At 46.2% G+C, this 18,263-nt stretch overlaps 1 protein-coding gene across 4 annotated transcripts in view; it reads left to right on the top strand.

Moving 5' to 3' along the window:
• Positions 1-17,212, top strand: part of DGKD (diacylglycerol kinase delta) — a 63,085-nt gene extending 45,873 nt beyond the window's left edge. For 2 of the 4 annotated variants that reach the window (XM_054204443.1, XM_054204445.1), the window contains exons 16-28: positions 144-240; positions 1,153-1,263; positions 2,036-2,132; positions 2,897-3,004; positions 3,593-3,706; positions 4,091-4,225; positions 6,849-7,000; positions 7,786-7,897; positions 8,064-8,156; positions 8,520-8,639; positions 8,981-9,098; positions 10,322-10,452; positions 11,621-16,947. In XM_054204443.1, coding sequence (XP_054060418.1) covers positions 144-240; positions 1,153-1,263; positions 2,036-2,132; positions 2,897-3,004; positions 3,593-3,706; positions 4,091-4,225; positions 6,849-7,000; positions 7,786-7,897; positions 8,064-8,156; positions 8,520-8,639; positions 8,981-9,098; positions 10,322-10,452; positions 11,621-11,710 — 1,478 coding nt within the window. In that variant the 3' untranslated portion in view covers positions 11,711-16,947. Of the gene's footprint in view, positions 1-143; positions 241-1,152; positions 1,264-2,035; positions 2,133-2,896; positions 3,005-3,592; positions 3,707-4,090; positions 4,226-6,848; positions 7,001-7,785; positions 7,898-8,063; positions 8,157-8,519; positions 8,640-8,980; positions 9,099-10,321; positions 10,453-11,620 lie in introns of those variants that run through there. The other 2 variants (XM_054204442.1, XM_054204446.1) reach the window with 2 other exon arrangements.
• Positions 17,213-18,263: the final 1,051 nt, after the last annotated feature.

Genomic DNA, 18,263 nt, shown 5'->3' with positions numbered 1-18,263 from the left:
AGAAGGCACTATTGCTATTTGCTTTTCATAGTGAGTGGCAAGAGTTAATGTATTCTGCCCTATTGTCTTGATTCTGAGGTTGGAGGTACCTGTTTTCTGTTTATTATTCATCACACTGTTCCCTGTGGTCAATTTTCCTACAGATATCCGTGCTGGTATGTCTGGTTCTTTGCCTGGGAGCTCTGTCATCAGCCGATTGTTGATCCACGCTGATCCCTTTAACTCTGAGCCTGAAAATCTGTGAGTATGCCCAGGAGCTTGAAGGGAGGGAGTGGGCGTTTCCAAATGGACCTCAGCAGAGAAGCAGATTAGTTTATAGTGCTAAATAATGGACTGCGGCAGCCCAGAGTGTAAATGAATTCATATGTTGGCTGCCAGTGAGGATCAGTTTCTGTAGTTATACATGCAGTGGCACATCTGACTCATGGTAGAAGATTTTTAGGTTTTAGGTGAAAATGAAATCTAGATCAATCTTCTGCCTCCACTCAGAGTGACTCCCTCCACAGTAACCTGAGGGGAAATTACTACTCTTACAGCACGGAGGCCCAAGAAAGGTCAAGGGCAGGCCACAACAGGGGAGGCAGTTGGGAAATGTGATGTGAAGACTTTCTCAGGCTGTTTCTGCTAAACTGTTTAACAGTAAAAATCCAATGACGGAGACGTCGGGGGTTTTTCACGGGGTTCGGTGCCCCTGAGATGAGTAGCTGACACTTCTGAGCTCATTTGTCAGGCTCTCTCTAGGTAACACCTAATATATATATATATAAAAAAGCAATTAGTATGGCTAATGTTTTGTGAAACCTTTTATACAATGCCAGTGACCAGCAACCTAGCTTTTTGTAAATGAAGTGTAGGCTTCTGGGTATGTTTCTGTGGCAAGGGGAGAATTCCTCTGCAAATCTCATGGCGGTGAAGTCTTATGGACAGAGGCCACAGGCCAGGAACCTCTACCCAGTAGCCACTTTTATGGTATTCTTTGTGGGTTTTAGGCAATTCCCAGCTGTGCTTACCCCAGAGCACGTTGGCATACAGCCTTCTTGTTCTTCACCTCTTTATGCAACAGAATTATGAGGTGGCCAGAGGGGGTATGCGAGATGGATACCAAATGGTGCGTAGACTTAGGAATGGGAGTTTCATTCTTTTGTTTGGCAGTGAATGTTACACAGAGAAGTGCGTCATGAATAATTACTTTGGAATTGGACTGGATGCGAAGATTTCTTTGGACTTCAACAACAAACGCGATGAGCACCCAGAGAAATGCAGGTGGGTTTGGCTTTGGCTGGCCTTTGGTGACTGCCAGCAGTGACTGAAACCACTTTATGTTTCTGTGCGGTTTTGAAGCTGATTGTGTACAAGTGTGCTGAATAGGCGTATTGTCGATCTTGTCTGCATAATCATCCTTCAAGGCTTGAAATCACGATGGAGGAGATTAGCTACCAATTTATTACTGATTCGTTATGCTGTTGTGGCTAGTATGAGATCTTTTAAGTAGCTGCATCCGTGTGGATTTTGTGTGTTGGTTCTATTTACTTCATGGTGTCACACACAGATTTTTCTCCAGGGCTTGCTGTTTAGCTATGAGAGAATCTCCTCTCAGCTCTAAATGCCATGGAGGCTGATTTTGGCTTTGATTCTAACTTAATACAAACCACAGGTTTTGGTCTTTTGAATACCTGGGCAACTGCAGGATGCCTTGCGTAGCCTGGGGTTGGTACATTTTCTGTGCTTGAGCCTAAAACTGCAAAATGCTGGTATCCAGATGTACAAGATTGACAAGTTCTGTGCCAGGGGAATCTGTGTGTTTCCGGTACTACATGTTACTCAGTCATCCTCAATTCCATTCCTACCTGACGTTTATTTAAGGGGGGGTAGTTTCCTAGCAGAAGCAATGGCCATTTTGAGTGCTCAACCCTTTTGGAAGCAAAGCAGCTTTGTGTTTTAGGAGGTACCATTTCAGTGTGGGTGGTTTTTTTCCCCTCTAAGTGAAAAGGTAAATGCTTATGCTAACTTTTTCTCTTTCTATTTGCCCCTTTAGAAGTCGTACTAAAAACATGATGTGGTACGGAGTATTGGGAACCAAGGAGCTGCTACACAGAACATATAAAAACCTGGAGCAGAAAGTCTTGCTGGAGGTGAGGAATTAGCGTGCCCTTCTGTTGCTGAAACTGGGGTGCCTAATCGCATCTCCTTCAGACACTTTGACTTTGGCACAGTGATGCTATCTGGTGATGTTAGGGTGTTTCCCTTCCCTGTCTGATACTTGCTGTATCTCACCCTGAGCTAGCTAAAAGTGGCTTTTCCTGGTTCTGGAAGATAACTTGTATTCTCAGCCTGACACGAAGGGAAGTGTCATCCAGCTGGAAAGTATTAGCTGTCCCCAACTCAGTATTCGGCATAGGTAAGATTGTCATGTTACATGTGGTATCTCATGTGAACATAACATTTTAGCTAGTAGGTGCAGTGGAAAGCTCTTAATTTAACTACAGTATAATGGAAAAAAAAAATCTTCTTGTATGGGCCATGTACAGCATAAGCAGGTAGCTTGGAGGAGGAGACCCTCATCACAGTGGACTGTGTAGGTGTTTCAGAAGTTTTATTCACCCTTCTGGAAGAATAAACCAAGAGGTTTTGCCAAGCCTCTCAGGTGTGCCCTGTTCCTTTTTGGGGAAAAGAAGCAACAGTACCCCTCTAAAACTGCCCTCTGCTAGAGGAGAGGTGGTTCATGAGACATGAATGGATACGTTCTGCTCCATTAGGTCAAGAGTAAACTGGAAGAAACTTGAATTAATTTATTACTAAGCTGTGCAGGCTGTTTTCCGTTCTTAGAGGATGTGCTTTAGCAGGAGGGGCTCTCTCCTGCTGTGCTGAGTGTAGTGTTGTCTTCTTTTCTGTGTAGTGTGATGGGAGGCCAATCCCTTTGCCCAGTCTCCAGGGAATCGCTGTACTCAACATACCCAGCTATGCAGGAGGCACCAACTTCTGGGGGGGAACCAAGGAAGATGATGTGAGTATTGCCTAAGGCAATCCAGGAAATGTTTTTACTTACTGTTGCTTCTGGAGTCATAGCCCCTGAGAACAGCACTTTGAAGAAGAGGGCAAGGGGCCTGTCTGCAAGTACTTTCTCTGTGCAGTGGGTAGGATACTGAAGGCCAGTCTTCAGCAGCTTTGCGCCCAAGCAGTCTGTAGCAATTCAGAAGAAATACAAATGCTTTCCTGAGCATTTGGACTTCCAGGAGATGCTTTAGATTGGCCTTCTCAGACTGCCTGAGACGTAAAGCCCCTTGAAGACAAAGGGAGTTAGATCCAGTCAGAAACATTGTATTAATTGAGATGAAGAAGTGTGTACTCTTATAAGAATAGTGATTGCCTTGTAGCCTACAGCCTTTGTCTTAGCTGCCATTGGAAGCACAGGCTCCTTTTTCTCCCTCCTGGCTTACTGCAGATCTTCAGCTTCTAGCCTCATTGTTAATTTTATACAGGTTAAAAAGCACAATTGAAAGCCAACCCCCAAATTTTCACCAACAGGGGGTAAAGGAAACCTCTCCAACAGAGCTGTAGTCAACTGAATTCTCTCTCCCTTGTGTCTGGCTAGACATTTACAGCCCCCTCCTTTGACGACAAGATTTTGGAGGTGGTAGCAGTGTTTGGTAGCATGCAGATGGCAGTGTCACGAGTAATAAATCTACAGCATCACCGCATTGCACAGGTATCGATTACTTTTGTAAGCTCTTCTTGCCTCCCCCATCTCCAGTTTGTGATGGTTTTGCCAATTTCAGTCCATAAATCCCTCCTTTGTGCTTGCTCTTATCCATGGAAAGAGCATCCACCAGGGCAAAAATGAGCGTGTCCAGGGGCAATTGGGCATGGAATTGTTCGCTAGCATTCATTGTGGTACGAGTTACACCACCAGTTCAAATACAGATTAGTCCAAAGACACAGCAAACGGTCGGTGCCACACAAGGGCCGGGTGTGCTCTGACACCCAGGCACGTGTGCAGCCACTAGCCCCAAAGCTGCAGTAGCTGGGGAAGTGCTTTGGCTTTTGGAAAAACAACATTGTAGAGCTTCTCTGAAGCAATCGTTTCTTGCAGTGTCGGACGGTGAAGATAGCAATCCTGGGAGAAGAAGGGGTTCCCGTGCAAGTGGATGGAGAAGCCTGGATCCAGCCTCCGGGTTACATTTGGATTGTTCATAAGAACAGAGCACAGACTCTCACCCGAGACAGGGTAAGAGCAGCCTTGCATACACACTTTGTAGTACACACGTGTTTTGATGTCACCTACTCCTGAGGAGTGTGGCAACAGCCACACATGGAAGCTTATCTTTGTGAACGTAAGAAGCATATTTTGCTACACCCCAAAAAACTTTTTGGAAAGAACATGATTAAACTTGCATTTGCCACTTGGGAAATCACATAAGTAAGGTTGTTTATGCAAGCTTATTTTGCTTCCTTTTCTAGGTGTCTTGTGACAGCGTTTCTTAACATGCTTGCATGCTGTTTTTCCTGCAGGATGCCTGTCTCACCGAGTGCTGTGGATTGTCTAGATTCAACTGCTCAATATGTTAATTTCTCATGATTGTTCAATATGTGGCTTATACCTCGTTGAGCAAGTAAAGCAGCATCTTATGCCTTGTTCAGCAGTGTGTGTCTGTCTCATCTCATAATTTTCAAATATATATGATGAGTACCCGCACATAAGGAAGCGTCCTCGCCGTTTTACTCTATTACTGAATGGTGGTAAGCCAAAGGAAAGGATAAAGGCCTTGCTGTGGCACAACAGGCTTTATGGTTCTCCCCAGCTCGGTAACTGTCCGTGGATAAACAGTTTAGTTGATAGCAGCTCTTAATGCTTTCCAGCATAACAGCCCTTTACCCAGCTCCAGAGCAAACCTCTGCAAGTCCTCTGCAAAGGACTTGCCTGCTGAGTGACAAGAAAAGAGAGAACGACCAAGAGGAAAAAGAGGGAAGCAGCCTGATACAGGCCTGAGGCATATTCCCTGGCAGGGTGTTACAAGTATGATGGTATGAAAAGAAAGCAAAGGTGGGCGTTCAAAGCCCCTGTCATGGCTCTTGGGTATTGCCCTGCCCTGCCCTTTTAGCTGGGAGAGAACAGTGGGTATTGGTGTGGGTATGGGGAGCGGAGGAGACAGGAATGGTGTGTGCAGTCTTTCCTGGAGGGACAGTGAGCTTCTGCAGTGTCACACTGAGACTTTGAGGGAGAGTGACCGAAGGGGATAGCACAGAGAGCAAGGGGGAACAAGATTCTTGCTGTAAAAGCGGGAGGGAGAAAAGGAGAGGGAAAGCTACGTGTGGGTATGGTGGGAAAGGCAGAGTGAAGCACAAGAGGTAGAGAGGACACACAGGTCCCTAGTGAGTGTGCTGTATGTGGGGCCATCTAGGAAGCCACGACTATGATTGTGCTGTCCCACTCCTCATTGCCTGCAAACCCAGTTTTGCATGTATGGAATTGGCGCTGAGGAAGAGGTTCCAGTTTTGCACAGCAGCATTCACCTTTTGTCTTGACTATGGGCTTATTTTTTCTGCTGTCCTTTCGATCATCGTTGCACACCCTGTCCTTCACAGACCAAATGTGTTCTGTGCAGTAGATGAAGTGGATTCCTCTTCTCACATGTGTGACACTGTACCTTTGGTAGGTAGCATTTTTCAAATGTAACTTGGGATATTTAGTTTCCTAAACTGAAGATGGAAAAACTCGAATTCCTTCATGTGTCCTCGTCTGGACCACTGAAGAGTCATCAGCAAGGCTGAGATCAGCAGATGGCCTGTGCTGAGTGGACAGAGCCTGGTTTTGTCCCGTGTGAGAAGCAGTAGGGGAAGGGGACGCTTTACCACAGGGCATCACAGGTGTTCACAGATGCAGGAGCATGGTGTGTCCCCAGCCCCAAAGGCCGTTGTGTTCTAGTGGATGCTGGCTTTTCTGCTCCATCTGGCTCCTCTCTCTGCTGTTAGTCCTGTGCTTCTTACCTAGTCTGTACTCATCTCATTTGACTGCCCAGGCCCAGGATCCATGACTACCATTTTCTTCCCCTTTCCCATCCACCCATCACAGTCAGTCTCCTTTTCCTTTGCTGGCTCCCCAAATGCTGACTTTTTTTTTTTTCCATGAAAGCTTCACACCCCTGCTTATCCTCATCATCATCTCTGAATTATTCTTCGTATTTCAGACTTCCATAATCCCTTCTCTTGTCTAACCTTCTCTCTTGTCATTTCCTGTGCTCATTGATCCATCTCTCCTTGCCCTGAGGCTTTGTATGTTGGTTTGTAGTCTCACCATATCCGATTCTGATCCTTCTGCATTGGATCCGTTTAGCTTCTTCCTATACTGCAAGGTGGTGCCAGCAGGAATATCAGTAAGGGTGCAAATAGGACAGGTCCTAGCTCTGACTTTAGCTGTTTGTCCCACCAGTTACTGGGGAAGTCCAGTTTACTTCCAGATAAGGAGGAGCCTTGAACATTTTTGATTTTGGGCTCTGAGATGTCACTTGAGGAGACGTGCAGTCATACTGAAATGGAGAGGCAATATAGCTGCTCAAAGAAAAGGCTGCCACCAGTAGGGAATTGATGGATTTTGCTAGTCTGGCCCTCAGAATTGGCTTAGCAATTTTGACTACAACTAAGCTTAAGCAAAAATTAAGCCAAGGCAAGCATGTGTCATGGAAAACTTCAGCCCAGACAGCTAGTTAGCAACGTTATAAGCAGCTGAACAACTGGGTCCTGCAATGAAAAGCGTCCACACCAGATCTACATGTTTTACAGGCGTGGGCACAGCCATTGTTTTTTCTAGGAGCTTTATGAAGTATCTTATAGTTTGCTTGCTGTGTTTTTAGGCATTTGAGAGCACCCTGAAGTCCTGGGAGGACAAACAGAAGTGTGAGTTGTCCCGACCCTCCTCTTTCTCTCTGCAACCAGAGATCATGTCTGAAGAAGAATCCACCCAGATCAACCAGTTTGGTCGAGCTGCAGGTGCTCTGATCCACAGGTGGGACTCCATTTGCTTCTGGTGAATAGAGCCTTCCTTTGGTGCCTGAAGTTCTTGTCCTACTCCCTAATCCTGGAGATGTTTCTGTTTATTCTTATCTTCTGCAGTGCTGGTCCATGTCACTGGGCGTAGCGTCGTTCATTGTGCGCTGTCCCAGCTGCATGAGGACTGAAGTCAAATAAACTTTCTTCGGTTATTCCAAACAAAAAATGTTATTTTCATGAGAAAACATGGATCCTTTAATCCTGAAAGAACCTGTTATCTTTGAATATCAAAGATTTTTATCAGAAATGAAACAAAGGCCTCTTTAGGAGCTCAGATGACAAGTTGGGTTCTTATAACCCTGACACCCAGCAGAGATTTCTGGAAGAAGTCACTGTATGGTCACCTGCTCATCCTTTACTCGGGCATTTAGCTCCTTGGTCCGGGCCTCTCAGAGAAAATTCCTAGAGTCACATCAGAGAAGTGTTAATTAAACTGCCGTATGTGCAGCTGCCTTTCACATCATTATGACCACACTAAAGTGTCTAGGTCGTATTTCAAACTGATCCCAACTTCTGTGCAGACTTGAATATGCACCTGGAGTTGTGCATGTGAAATCTGCCTTGCTTTGCCTGTGCATGCTGACTATGGCAGGGAGAATTCCCTGCTCTGCCAGAGGCTGTGCCCCTCCCGTGCTTTATCCCTGCTCTTGTCGTTCGGATGGGTATTAGAAGGAGATACCCAGTCAGAAAAGATCTCCTGCTTTGAGCATATGCTGATGCAATCTGTAATTCTCTCTTTAGCATTCGGGAAATAGCCCAATCCTATCAGGACATGGAACAGGAGCTTGCCCATGCTGTCAATGCCAGCTCCAAGTCTATGGACAAAGTCTACGCTAAATCCAAGTCTACAGAGGTACTTCGCTCACTTGGCATCTCCCGTTTTGTCCTTGTTCCACAGCTCTTGGTTTTCCTTTCTGATTGACCAAAAGTAGGCCTTGCTTGTCTAAGACTTCTTTCTTTTGACTGCTCAGACCACTGCATTTCCAGGCTTAATTTGCGCATGAATTGCTTCCTTGCAGGGCCTGAACTGCAGCCTTGTTGTAGAGATGGTGAATAATGTCAAAGCCCTCCATAATGAGACAGAGCTGCTGCTGGCGGGCAAGATGGCACTGGTAAGACGCACAAAGCAGGAGTAAAGTAGCCTCTCACTTTCTCTCTTGTCCTACTGTTGCCTTGGCAAGCAACATTTTGCTGGTCTTTGTCTTTGTAACAGGTCAGTTTAAATGTTATAATCCAGGAATTAGGATGGTGGTGCTGCATAGGCATGATGAGCAGTCTAGCAAGCTTGAGGGAAGTTTGGAGCTCAGAAAACATGAAAGTCATTAAGTTGGTAACACAGCTGGGCAGAGTGCCTGCTGTGCACTTCCTTTTAAAAGGAGGAACTGCTTGGTTAGCTAGGAATTTCAAGGCAAGGGCCTGACTGTCTGTTCCACCACATGGCTTTTAACTCTGCCTTGCTTCCGTTTCTGATCCAGCAATTAGATCCTCCACAGAAGGAGCAGCTCCAAGCAGCGCTGGCAGACATGGACCTCCAGCTGAGGAAACTGGCAGACATCCCTTGGCTGTGGCAGCTGATGGAGCCCTGTGATGAGGAGGTGAGGAGGACCGAGGCTGTATTTCCCTAGCTGTTCTCTTTTCCACTAGTTGGCTGTGAGTGTGTGACTTCCTGTGACTATACGACTGATGGGAGAAAAAAGCATTCAGAAGGAAACTTGACTCCCTAGAGCCAAAGAAAGTAATTTCCTGCTAAGGTTCCCTTGCCTGACATGGAATCAGCTTTCTCTGTTTCCTTTCCTGTCTTGATCAGAATGAATTTAGCATTTTTTGTCTTCTCTTACAAGGTCATGGAGCTGAGCTTGACAGTTCTTGTTGCTCTTGGTCTGTTCCAAGCAATTTATGACTGTTTGCCTGGTTTTTTCCCTTTTTGTTCTTATAGAACCAGATGCTGGATTATTCTAAACGCAGCCGCGGTGGCAAATTCCGGCTGGTGACCAAATTTAAAAAGGAGAAGAACAACAAAAATAAGGAGACTCATAGTAGCATGGGATTGCCGGGTACCAAGTCTGCTCATTCATTGTGTCCCTTTGTCACACCAGTGTGGTCACACCACTGTTCTCTGTCTGTTTCCTCTCACAGTCTCCCCCTCTTCTGTTTCATGTGTGTCTGCCTTTTCTTGGAGGTCTAGTCTGTCTCTTCCATGTGGCAGAGTAGCTTACTGCTCCGTTCTGTCTAAGCCACGATCTCCCAGTACTACACAAATATTCCTGAGCAGAAACAGGAGGTACCCTCTGGAGAATTCTGCCTATATCTATATTTTCAAGGATATTTTAAGGGGTGCTTAGTAAAGTGAATTTGAGGATTTTGGCATTTTAGGTGTCAAAACGACTGTGGGGCCCAAGTCCGCATAACTCCAGTCTTTTCACTGCTGATTCTCTGTGACATGGTTAATGATGTTTTTCTCATTGATTCACCCTCAGGCTTTAATCGAGTTTCTTGTCTAATTGGCTGGGGATCAGCATCACCACAGGTGCACCCAGACCTGTAATCCTACCGATCAGTAGACAACAACTGGCCATGAATCAAAAAATTGCCATTCAAGACACTTTCTGTCCAATTGGGATAGTTGATTTTTGGTTTATATTCTCCTCACGAAGACTTTCTTCTTCTAAAATTTGGAAGTACTACCTGTTCTGTGGGCTCCCGGGTCCTGTATTCTGCCATGGAGTTGTGGGTAGTCTCCTGTCTGACAGGCTGGTGGTCACTCATTGCCTCCCACAACTTGGGACCTTTACTGTTCTCTTACACAGAGGCTGTGCAAGAAGGTGGAAGTCTAAACCCTTCCCCTCTCCCTTCGGCTTGGGGGAGAGAGGTTGCCATTTTGTTCCCTGAGCACAAGTGCTTGTGCATAATAGCGAGCTAAGCTGTGCTTGATTCGTCACGGTATATGTTATGATTCTGCTGTTACTGAATTCACTCCTCTTAAACATGAGGGTGAACTTTAAAAAGCGTGTCCAATCCCATCAAATGAACCGTGCACTTCCTCCTGGCTTTACTGCAGCTAGCCTCTGCTTAAGAGAACCCCTCTTAGCTTTCTCTGCCCTGCCTCCTTTGTTTGAAACTGTAGGTCATGCTATCAGTCGTTGCCATCCCCTTGGTTCGAGGCTGTGGTACTGCTTGCCCTCCTTCTCTGGCACCGAGTGCTGGTGGTGTCCTCATCTCTCACTGTCTTCTGGGATTCTGGGTACTCAATGCACTCCTGCTTTTCCATCTCTAACAGTTCACCTCTGGGGAACGGAGGAGGTTGCGGCCTGGCTTGAGCATCTCAGTCTTTGTGAGTATAAGGATATCTTCATCCGGCATGACGTCCGGGGCTCTGAGCTCCTGCACCTCGAACGGAGGGACCTCAAGGTACTTTCATGATCAGCTCATGAGAAATAGCTAGCTGCATCTGCATGACCTTCTGTGCTGAATGTGCTGGGAAATGGTCTGCCCACTGTTCATTTCACGTCCATCTTGGCAAGATGAACGGGTTCATCGGGGCCTCGTTTTATTTTCTCACCACTTCAGGTCACCTATTTTTAATGGCAGGGAGATAGAACAGCTAGTTGAGACACCAGCTGTCCGATTCTGCCACAGGTTCCTGGAGACGTAATATGCTCCAGCACACGGACTGCAGATAGGGCTCTTGAGAGTCTCTGATTTTAATGATGGAATGGAAGTTTGCAACTTCTCAGTGCATGTACCATCTTTGCAGAACATGCTGTGGTTGGGAAAATTTGGGTCTTATGTTGTAGTCACTGGTCAAATAGATCATCATACTTCTTCTGATACAAGACAAAAAAATGATCGTGGTCTTTGATGAGGCTGCTAGATAGAGAGAATCTTTTTAAATAGTGCTTGGTAACCATGTGGTACAAGTTTTCATCTCCTCACCAGGAGATGCTTTCTCTACAGAGAAAAATTGAAAGTGGTGGTTCTTTGCATGTGCAGGAGATTTCAGTCGTCGTTCTCGTGACTTGCACATAGCAGAAAAATACTTTGTCATAAAGTAGCGCATGGCATTTGTTGAATGCCCCTTGGATCTTCATTTGTGATTTTGACCATCTTCCTGTTCCGAGGTTTGCTGTAATCTGTGTAGCTGATTGCTCTGCATGCCATCTGGCTACAGCCTGTTTTTTGTTGCATGGTACCCAAGTGTTCACACATGTATTTGATGTCACCAGTGACTGGTTGGTTTGTCCTGCATGTTTTGGCTACTAACTTAGGTCCTTGAGATCAGTGCGCTCTTTCTGTTCTCTTGCTTTGGCCTTTAACAGTCAAAGCAATTTGCATTTCTAGCTAATGGTCTGTAGTTGTGTTTTCTCCATTACTCTGTGCCTGCTCATTGTCCTGTCGGGCTCTGATAGCTTTTTGACACACGGTTTGAGGTTCAATATATATAACCATCAGGTCTGTAATCCTTCTGGTTGGTTTCCTCCTCTCTTTGTAACTGGCTGACTAGTTTGTGACCATTGCTTGGCCACCTGGAATTTCCCCCCTGCTTTCTCCTAAGGTAAGGTTTTCTCTTTTCTTCCAGGACCTGGGTGTGACCAAAGTAGGCCACATGAAGAGGATACTGCACGGGATCAAGGAGCTGAGCCGGAGTACTCCTGCCAGCGAGGTTTAGCCTCTGTTTTCACAGCCTGTGTCTACCATTCCTCCTAACTGCACAGCAGTCACCTCACGGAGCAGATGTGCTCACAACTGTCTCTACTGAGCAGCCAACCTGTAGCTGTTCAGAGCTCATATCAACCAAGCATGGTGCTACCTTTTTTCCTGTGGGGTACGGCTGCATCCACTCCAGAGGCACCTTATCTGCGCTCAGCAGAGCCTCCCGGAAGAGAACTCATTTGCTGTTTGAAGAACCGTGTCCTGCGACGTGGGAAGTTCTGGTTCCAGTGACAGTGCAGGACTCCTGAGAATTGCAACACAGCTACCTTTACTGGATAACTTCGTCACAGTAGAATTATTCAGGGCAAAAGATATATTGGCCAGTCTTAGTTCAGGAGCATCTGACGGTCTTTTCAGATCCAAAACTCCCGCTCGTCTGTGTGTTGCACCTGCATCTTAGAGCATTTAAGTGGGACAAAGCTCGTCCTTGTGTCTTACTGATCCTTTTTAATGCACCTGTAGTTGCTTGCGATTTGCATCAGAAATTCAAAGCCAGTACAGACCTCTTGCCGATGAATACCCAGTGATTCTCACTCACTTATGCCTTGCAACAAACAATGCATGTGGTTCAGACAGCGGTTCGGTTCACACCAGCTTGTGGGGTCTTCCACAGGGCCTGGCTCTCCTCTTCCAGCCAGTGACCGTGCTACAAGCTTTAGGTTTTCAGGCATCACAGACAATTGTTCAGAAGTTCCTGGCGGTAAGAAAAGACAAAATTCTGGAGAGCCAAAAGATTACAGGAGATCAGCTCTGACGTTCCCCCTTCTGAATTCATCTTCAGGAGACGAGATGGACGGGAGAGGAACACTGACTGGCTGTTCGGGCTGTGCGAGAAGTGTCATGGAATGGAGTGAGAAATGGAACAATTTGCTCCGTCTTGGTGGGGGGAGCAGCATGACTGGCAACAGCCAGGAGCGGCTTCCTGCCCATTTAGCGCCACCTTCATGGCCACAAATAACAGAGCTGATTCTTTACTGCAACTTGCAGCACAGAAAACAATTTCTGTCACAAAAGATAATGATTCATCTGTAGTACGTGCATCTTTTCACCTGTCTTGGTTCTAGTGGCTTTTCCACCTTGCTTCTCTCTCTTGCTGCCTTGCTCCTTCGCTCCAGGGTGGATACCAAAAGATTAGCGTGGCTCAGGCCTCCTGGGTTGTAGCCCTGAGAGAGATACCGTGTGCTGTCAAACATCAGGGCTCCTGTAAGAGCACTGAGAGAAGGAGGATAGTTACTGAGTGGAGGAGCATCATAATGAAAACTGGAGTGTGTTGGTAAATTGCCTTTGGTACCACCAGCAGTGGAGCACGGAAAAATTAGTGCCTCTGAATCCGAATTCCGAGATGGCCTTCCAATTTCCACTGTGTTGCCTGACCCCTACTGGGCGACTGTTAAAGCCTGAAGACCAGCATGGATAGTTACATTGCCATGTTTATCACTGCGAAGGGAATTCGGGAACATTCAGTGCTGTAAAGCTGGAGAGACAGCAGGAATTTTTAATTACTTTGTTGGTTTGTATGTATTTATTTTTTTTTATTATTATAGGGTGGCACCTTTCTGGCTATGGCTGCAGACAGAAAAACAGCCACTTACACAGTGGCATAAAAGATAATTTCCTGAGGACGTCGTTCTTTGTTATTTGTAAGGATTTTATCACTTTGACATCAGCTCTCTAGTGTAACAACAATCAGTCAAGTTACTTTATGTAAAGACTTGTCAACTGAAAGATGCTATGGGCTGATTTCACACTGGGCAAACTCAATTGCGTTCTTTAAGATTTCACCACGGATTATTCTGACTCTCCCTATCTGTTTTTAACTAGTTGTCATTCAGCCATGTCTCCTCTCAGCCTAGCGAGTGGCAGGGTTTGCTCATGAGAATTCAACAGAAGACTAAAGGTGCTTGGTCCAGCTAGCAAAATTTCTGGTGTGAATACTGTGGGGACTGAGCAAAAAATAAGTTCTGCTTTGCCCTGAATTTGTTTCTCCTATCTATACATTGGCAGTTGCTTCCATAGCCATATTTTGTTTATCAGTACAGCCCACCCTCACCGTATTGAATTCCTGAGGCATCAAATAAGTAAGAATTGTTCATGCTGTATTTTCCCACTTGCTCGTTGAGGCACAGAGCAGCGTCTGCGCGAGATTGAGGAGACCCCTCTGCTAAGGAGAGCTCCAGGACACAGCTGGTGACAGTAAGGTGCAGCCTGCTGGCTGTCCCCCGGAGCGTGCGTGGTTAGGACATTGGTGTGCCTGCCCAGGGGAGCACAGCAGGAAGCCCAAGGCAGGTGGTAACTCTGGAGAAGAGGTGAGATGTGGGTGGTTCCTGTGTGTGGGGAAGGAGCTGTTCTTGCTGTGAAGGTTCTCCAGGCAACCTTCTAGTTAAACGTGCATGAACAATATGCACCGGCCTTGCATCATTCCTGGGGGATTAAATTCTTGCCTCAATAGAAACAGCTCCTTGCTTCCTGCTCAGAGGAACCAGGGGACTCCAAAGAGTTTATAGATTCAGGCATGTTCCTTAATTTGTGCCATATCTGAAGAGGCCTTGTGGCCATTAGCCGTCTGCTATGAGCCATGATGCCTGCACAGACCAGTCCTCATTGCTTTTAATTTTGCAGTTGTCGTGTTGATGGGTTCAGATCCTTTTTGTGTACGTGCACATTTTTATCAAAGGGTTCATAGCCAGTATATTCCTATCTGTTGCTTACCAGAGGCGGGGAGGAAGTTCTGCCTTCTTGTAAGAGCTAGAAAATGGGATCCACATTTAACCTGAGTGCCTTTGAATATGTATTAAGGTTTATATCTAACAAAAGGGTTGTAGCTCCGTGTGTCTCACTGGGAATAATGCAGATTTCTGTTGCAGAGATCTTGTGAATAGATGAGGACAATTTGCGTCAAACGCCAGTGAGAGCTCTCTGCAAAGTAGGGAGCCAGGCTGAACTTCTGGCTGCGTTATTATGAGTTCCTCTTCTGGCATCCAATAATTTTTTGGGGGAGAGAAACTCAGGAAAGACAATTAGTGAAAAAAAAAATCTTTGCCAAAAAAGAGACTCTCCTGCAGTCTCAGGTAAAACACCAGCTTGAGAGAAGCTAGAACTGCACGTATCACGCCTATGTTTAGTCTCTTAAAAAACGCTACTCCTGTGAAAGCCATGCGGCGCCTTCTGCTTATCATCCCTCACCCTTGGCAGTGATGCCAGGGCAGCGTCTGCAGTGAGCTGGGCCTGCAGTTTCTTCTGCTAGGAAGAGGTTTTGGTATCTTACCCCGCTTTCTGTCACCGTGCTGGATATATTAACTTCAATGGCAGATTCTGGGGAATAACGTGCCCTGCGTTATGATACTTGGGTTTGGCCCATGAAGCAGCTGTCAGCGGCGTCCTGCCCTGGGCTGCCTTTGGGAGGGCTGCTAGCGCGAATTAATACAGCCCTTCTGGTCTCGCTTGTGGGATCTCAGTGGTGAGGTTACGTGTCCCCCGCTGCGGCAGGAGCCGGCTCTTCGCAGCAGAGCGGACCTGCGTGGCTTGTGCCCGGAGGAGCCGGCCTGGAGGGGCTGCACGAGAGCCAGGTGTTCAGGAGCCTCCAGCTCTGCCGAGGCCTTCAGTGCCAGTCCTGGGAATGTTTCTGCACCCAAATCGTATGGAAAGCTTTGTTCATTGTTTTAGTATTATTTAAAAATGTGCATACTATCTATGTGATTTAAAAAAAAAAAAAAAAAGACTGTTTACACGAAATATTTTGTATCTTAAGATGTGTGTACTGTAAAAAGAAAAAAAAAAGGAAAGGGTGAAAAATGATGTTTTTCTCCAGCTGTCAGCAGTGACTGCTTGTCTATATCATCGTCCACCGACCGTTGTTCCTCAGGGGTCTCCCCGCCATTCCTGTGATCCTGTCAAAAGCATAGGGAAGCAAGTGAATCCCTGTACAGTCTTGGGAAGAAGGTTTTGTGCCTTAAGAATGGGACCTGCTTCCCTCCTATTTATTGTGTTAATTTATACAGTGATTACCGTGGAAATGTCTCTTGTAATTTTTTTTTTGTACATAGTTTACTGTTGATTGTTGTAAATAAGTTTTTCTTGTATATAAAGTAAACATGTTTCTGAGCTTCCAGTAAAGATTCTGTTACTGATTTCATTGTGTGAGGGCTGCAGAGCCCATCTGGTGGGAACCAGCTAATAAAAATCCGTGCTGTGATAAAATGGCTTTATCCCAAGTTTCGTCAGAAGTTCAGAACTGTTCCTTAGAGAGGAGTGAAGTGGTAAAGTGTGATTGTTGTAGATTAGTTTTGTAGTATTTCTGTGCGGTACTTTGATTGGCATGGAGTAGAAGACATCATTCAGTTTATTAGCTATATCCCTGCAGCGAACGTGAGATGTTTGAAACAGTGGTTCTGCTGCTGCTCATGCTGATCATAGCTCCAGTGTCTGCAAACCTCTCAGAAGCTCAGCAGGGTATTTGTTAGTTACCTCCATGTGCTTGTAGACCCCTCCTCAGGTGGGGTGGGGTGACCCTGTCTCCTGGTCACGGTGGTGCGGTGCCGTGATGAGCTTGGGCCTCTGCGTTCCATTCAGTGCAGGCGATATATATGGTTACCAGAATAAGTGAAAGTGCGTTCACAAAAATGTGGGAGAAATGAATTTTCTCATGAAATGTAGAAATTGACTGCTATAAAAGGACGCCTCTCGACTTGAAACTAAAGGATTTGGAGATGTATGGGTGAGCAGTCCGCGGATCGGATGGTGATGAGCTTTCTCTTCCACCTGTACAGATTGATGTGTTTGTAAGATGCCGACAAGAAACTTTCATCAGATTGCTTTTAAATGGAGGGGATGGTTGTAGAGGTCTATAGTGCTACCACAAAGTAAATGGGGAGTAACTCATAATGGTCGTGAATATTTTCTGCGTGAAAAAGGCTGTTGGACCTGATAGTTCAACTGAAGGATTGAGTTTACGAGGAGGGAATAGTTTATGTGACAGCAATGTAAAAAATCGTAGTAATTGCAAGATGAAATGGTACAATGGATCATTAAGATGTTAGTTACCTAGTTCTAGCAATAAGGAGGAAAGAAAAGCGATTGCCTTTGCTCACATGCACTGGCCCTGAGTGTCAGGCTCTGCCTCAAGTGGTGCTGCAGGAAACATGCAGAGAAAGCAGCAGCAGGGCGACAGAAGATGTGCTTACTCCTCTGACGCAGGTAATTTCTTTTGGTCTTTTCTTTTATTTGTGTGGCAGAAGCCAATAGCAAGAAACTCTTTGCCCCAGTCAGTGTATTGTTACTGGGCTATCAGACCTCCTGCTCAGGGCTGCCATCTGCTGGGTTTGATTGATAATTAGCTAATGGATCTTGGGAGGGTGGCGCGGATTTGGAGAGAGATCTGTGAAGACCTTGAACTACCAATGAGCCTTTTTTTAAAAAATATATTCTGCTGCTGTTCCCCTTGTCCTCTGTGGTGTTGGGTTGGGTTTTTTTAATGTGTTTGTTTTTTTTAATACAGCATGAAGCATCAGGGGAGTTGAGGAGAAGTCGAGGAGATCTCCCACTGAATGGGCAGCACTGGAAACAAGCGGGTTTAGAAGCAGCATGGGCATTCCTTACTGTAAAGCAGCTTCAGAGTCATAAGGTAAATGGCTGTGTGCCTGGTTGGGATGAATAACTGCACACCCACCAGCGGGCCTTGGGCAGCGTGAGACGTTTAATTCTCACACGGGCAGAATGAAAGGGTTCTGAGACCACAGAAGGCACCATTTCACGTTAATAACAGCTGAAAGACAGATTGCAGTTCTCTAGCAACTTCTGTCTGAAGAGTTTGCAGCATTTTGCTGGCTTCCGAAGTGACCTGGAAGGTGGTGAGTCTTTACATCCTTAAAACAAAGGAGGCGGTGGGGGAGTCTGCATATGACATAAAAGACTTTTGGGGTAAAATACGAGTCAGTTGTCCCTTTTGTTAAAGGCTGTGCCAGCTGCAGCCTCAGGCGCAGGCGAGCCGATACCAGGCTGGGAGGGAATGTCATGGCAGCAGCTTGCTCTCTGCACAGGTTGTCAAATTCCTCCTGCTGCCAGGCTGCAGAGCTCTGGGCTGCCTCCCTGCGCACGGGGAGGTGTTTCTGCCCCCCTGGCAATTGCTTTTCTGTGCTGCCTTGGCCTCCAAGGACCTTTTCTCTAACGAAGAGCAGCCCGAGGAGGCTAATCTGTCAGCTTGGTTTCCACGGGAAGCAGGAGCGGTCTGGTTTGTTGGATGCTGTGTGTGCCAGCCTGTCTTTCCCCTTTTAAAGCCTCTTTGGGACTCAGGTGGTTGGTGGGGAGACACGGCTCACAGAATGTTACCTTTCTACACGTCTCACGAGCAGTCAGTACCCAGGATGCAAGGGAGACCTGGGCAGTGCTCTTTTGCAGCGAGAGGCTCCAGTGGGTATATAGGACGGAGACCTCGTGCTTTGATTGCTCGGTGAACCATTCGGAGTTGGGTTTGTTTCAAATTAAGGGGCATTATGGTGAAGTAGAAAGAACTG

Source organism: Rissa tridactyla, chromosome 6, assembly GCF_028500815.1.
Source record: "Rissa tridactyla isolate bRisTri1 chromosome 6, bRisTri1.patW.cur.20221130, whole genome shotgun sequence".
NCBI classification, from domain to species: Eukaryota; Metazoa; Chordata; class Aves; order Charadriiformes; family Laridae; genus Rissa; species Rissa tridactyla.
The sequence above is the reverse complement of the archived record's forward strand: the minus strand, read 5'-3'. Positions and strand labels throughout refer to the sequence as shown.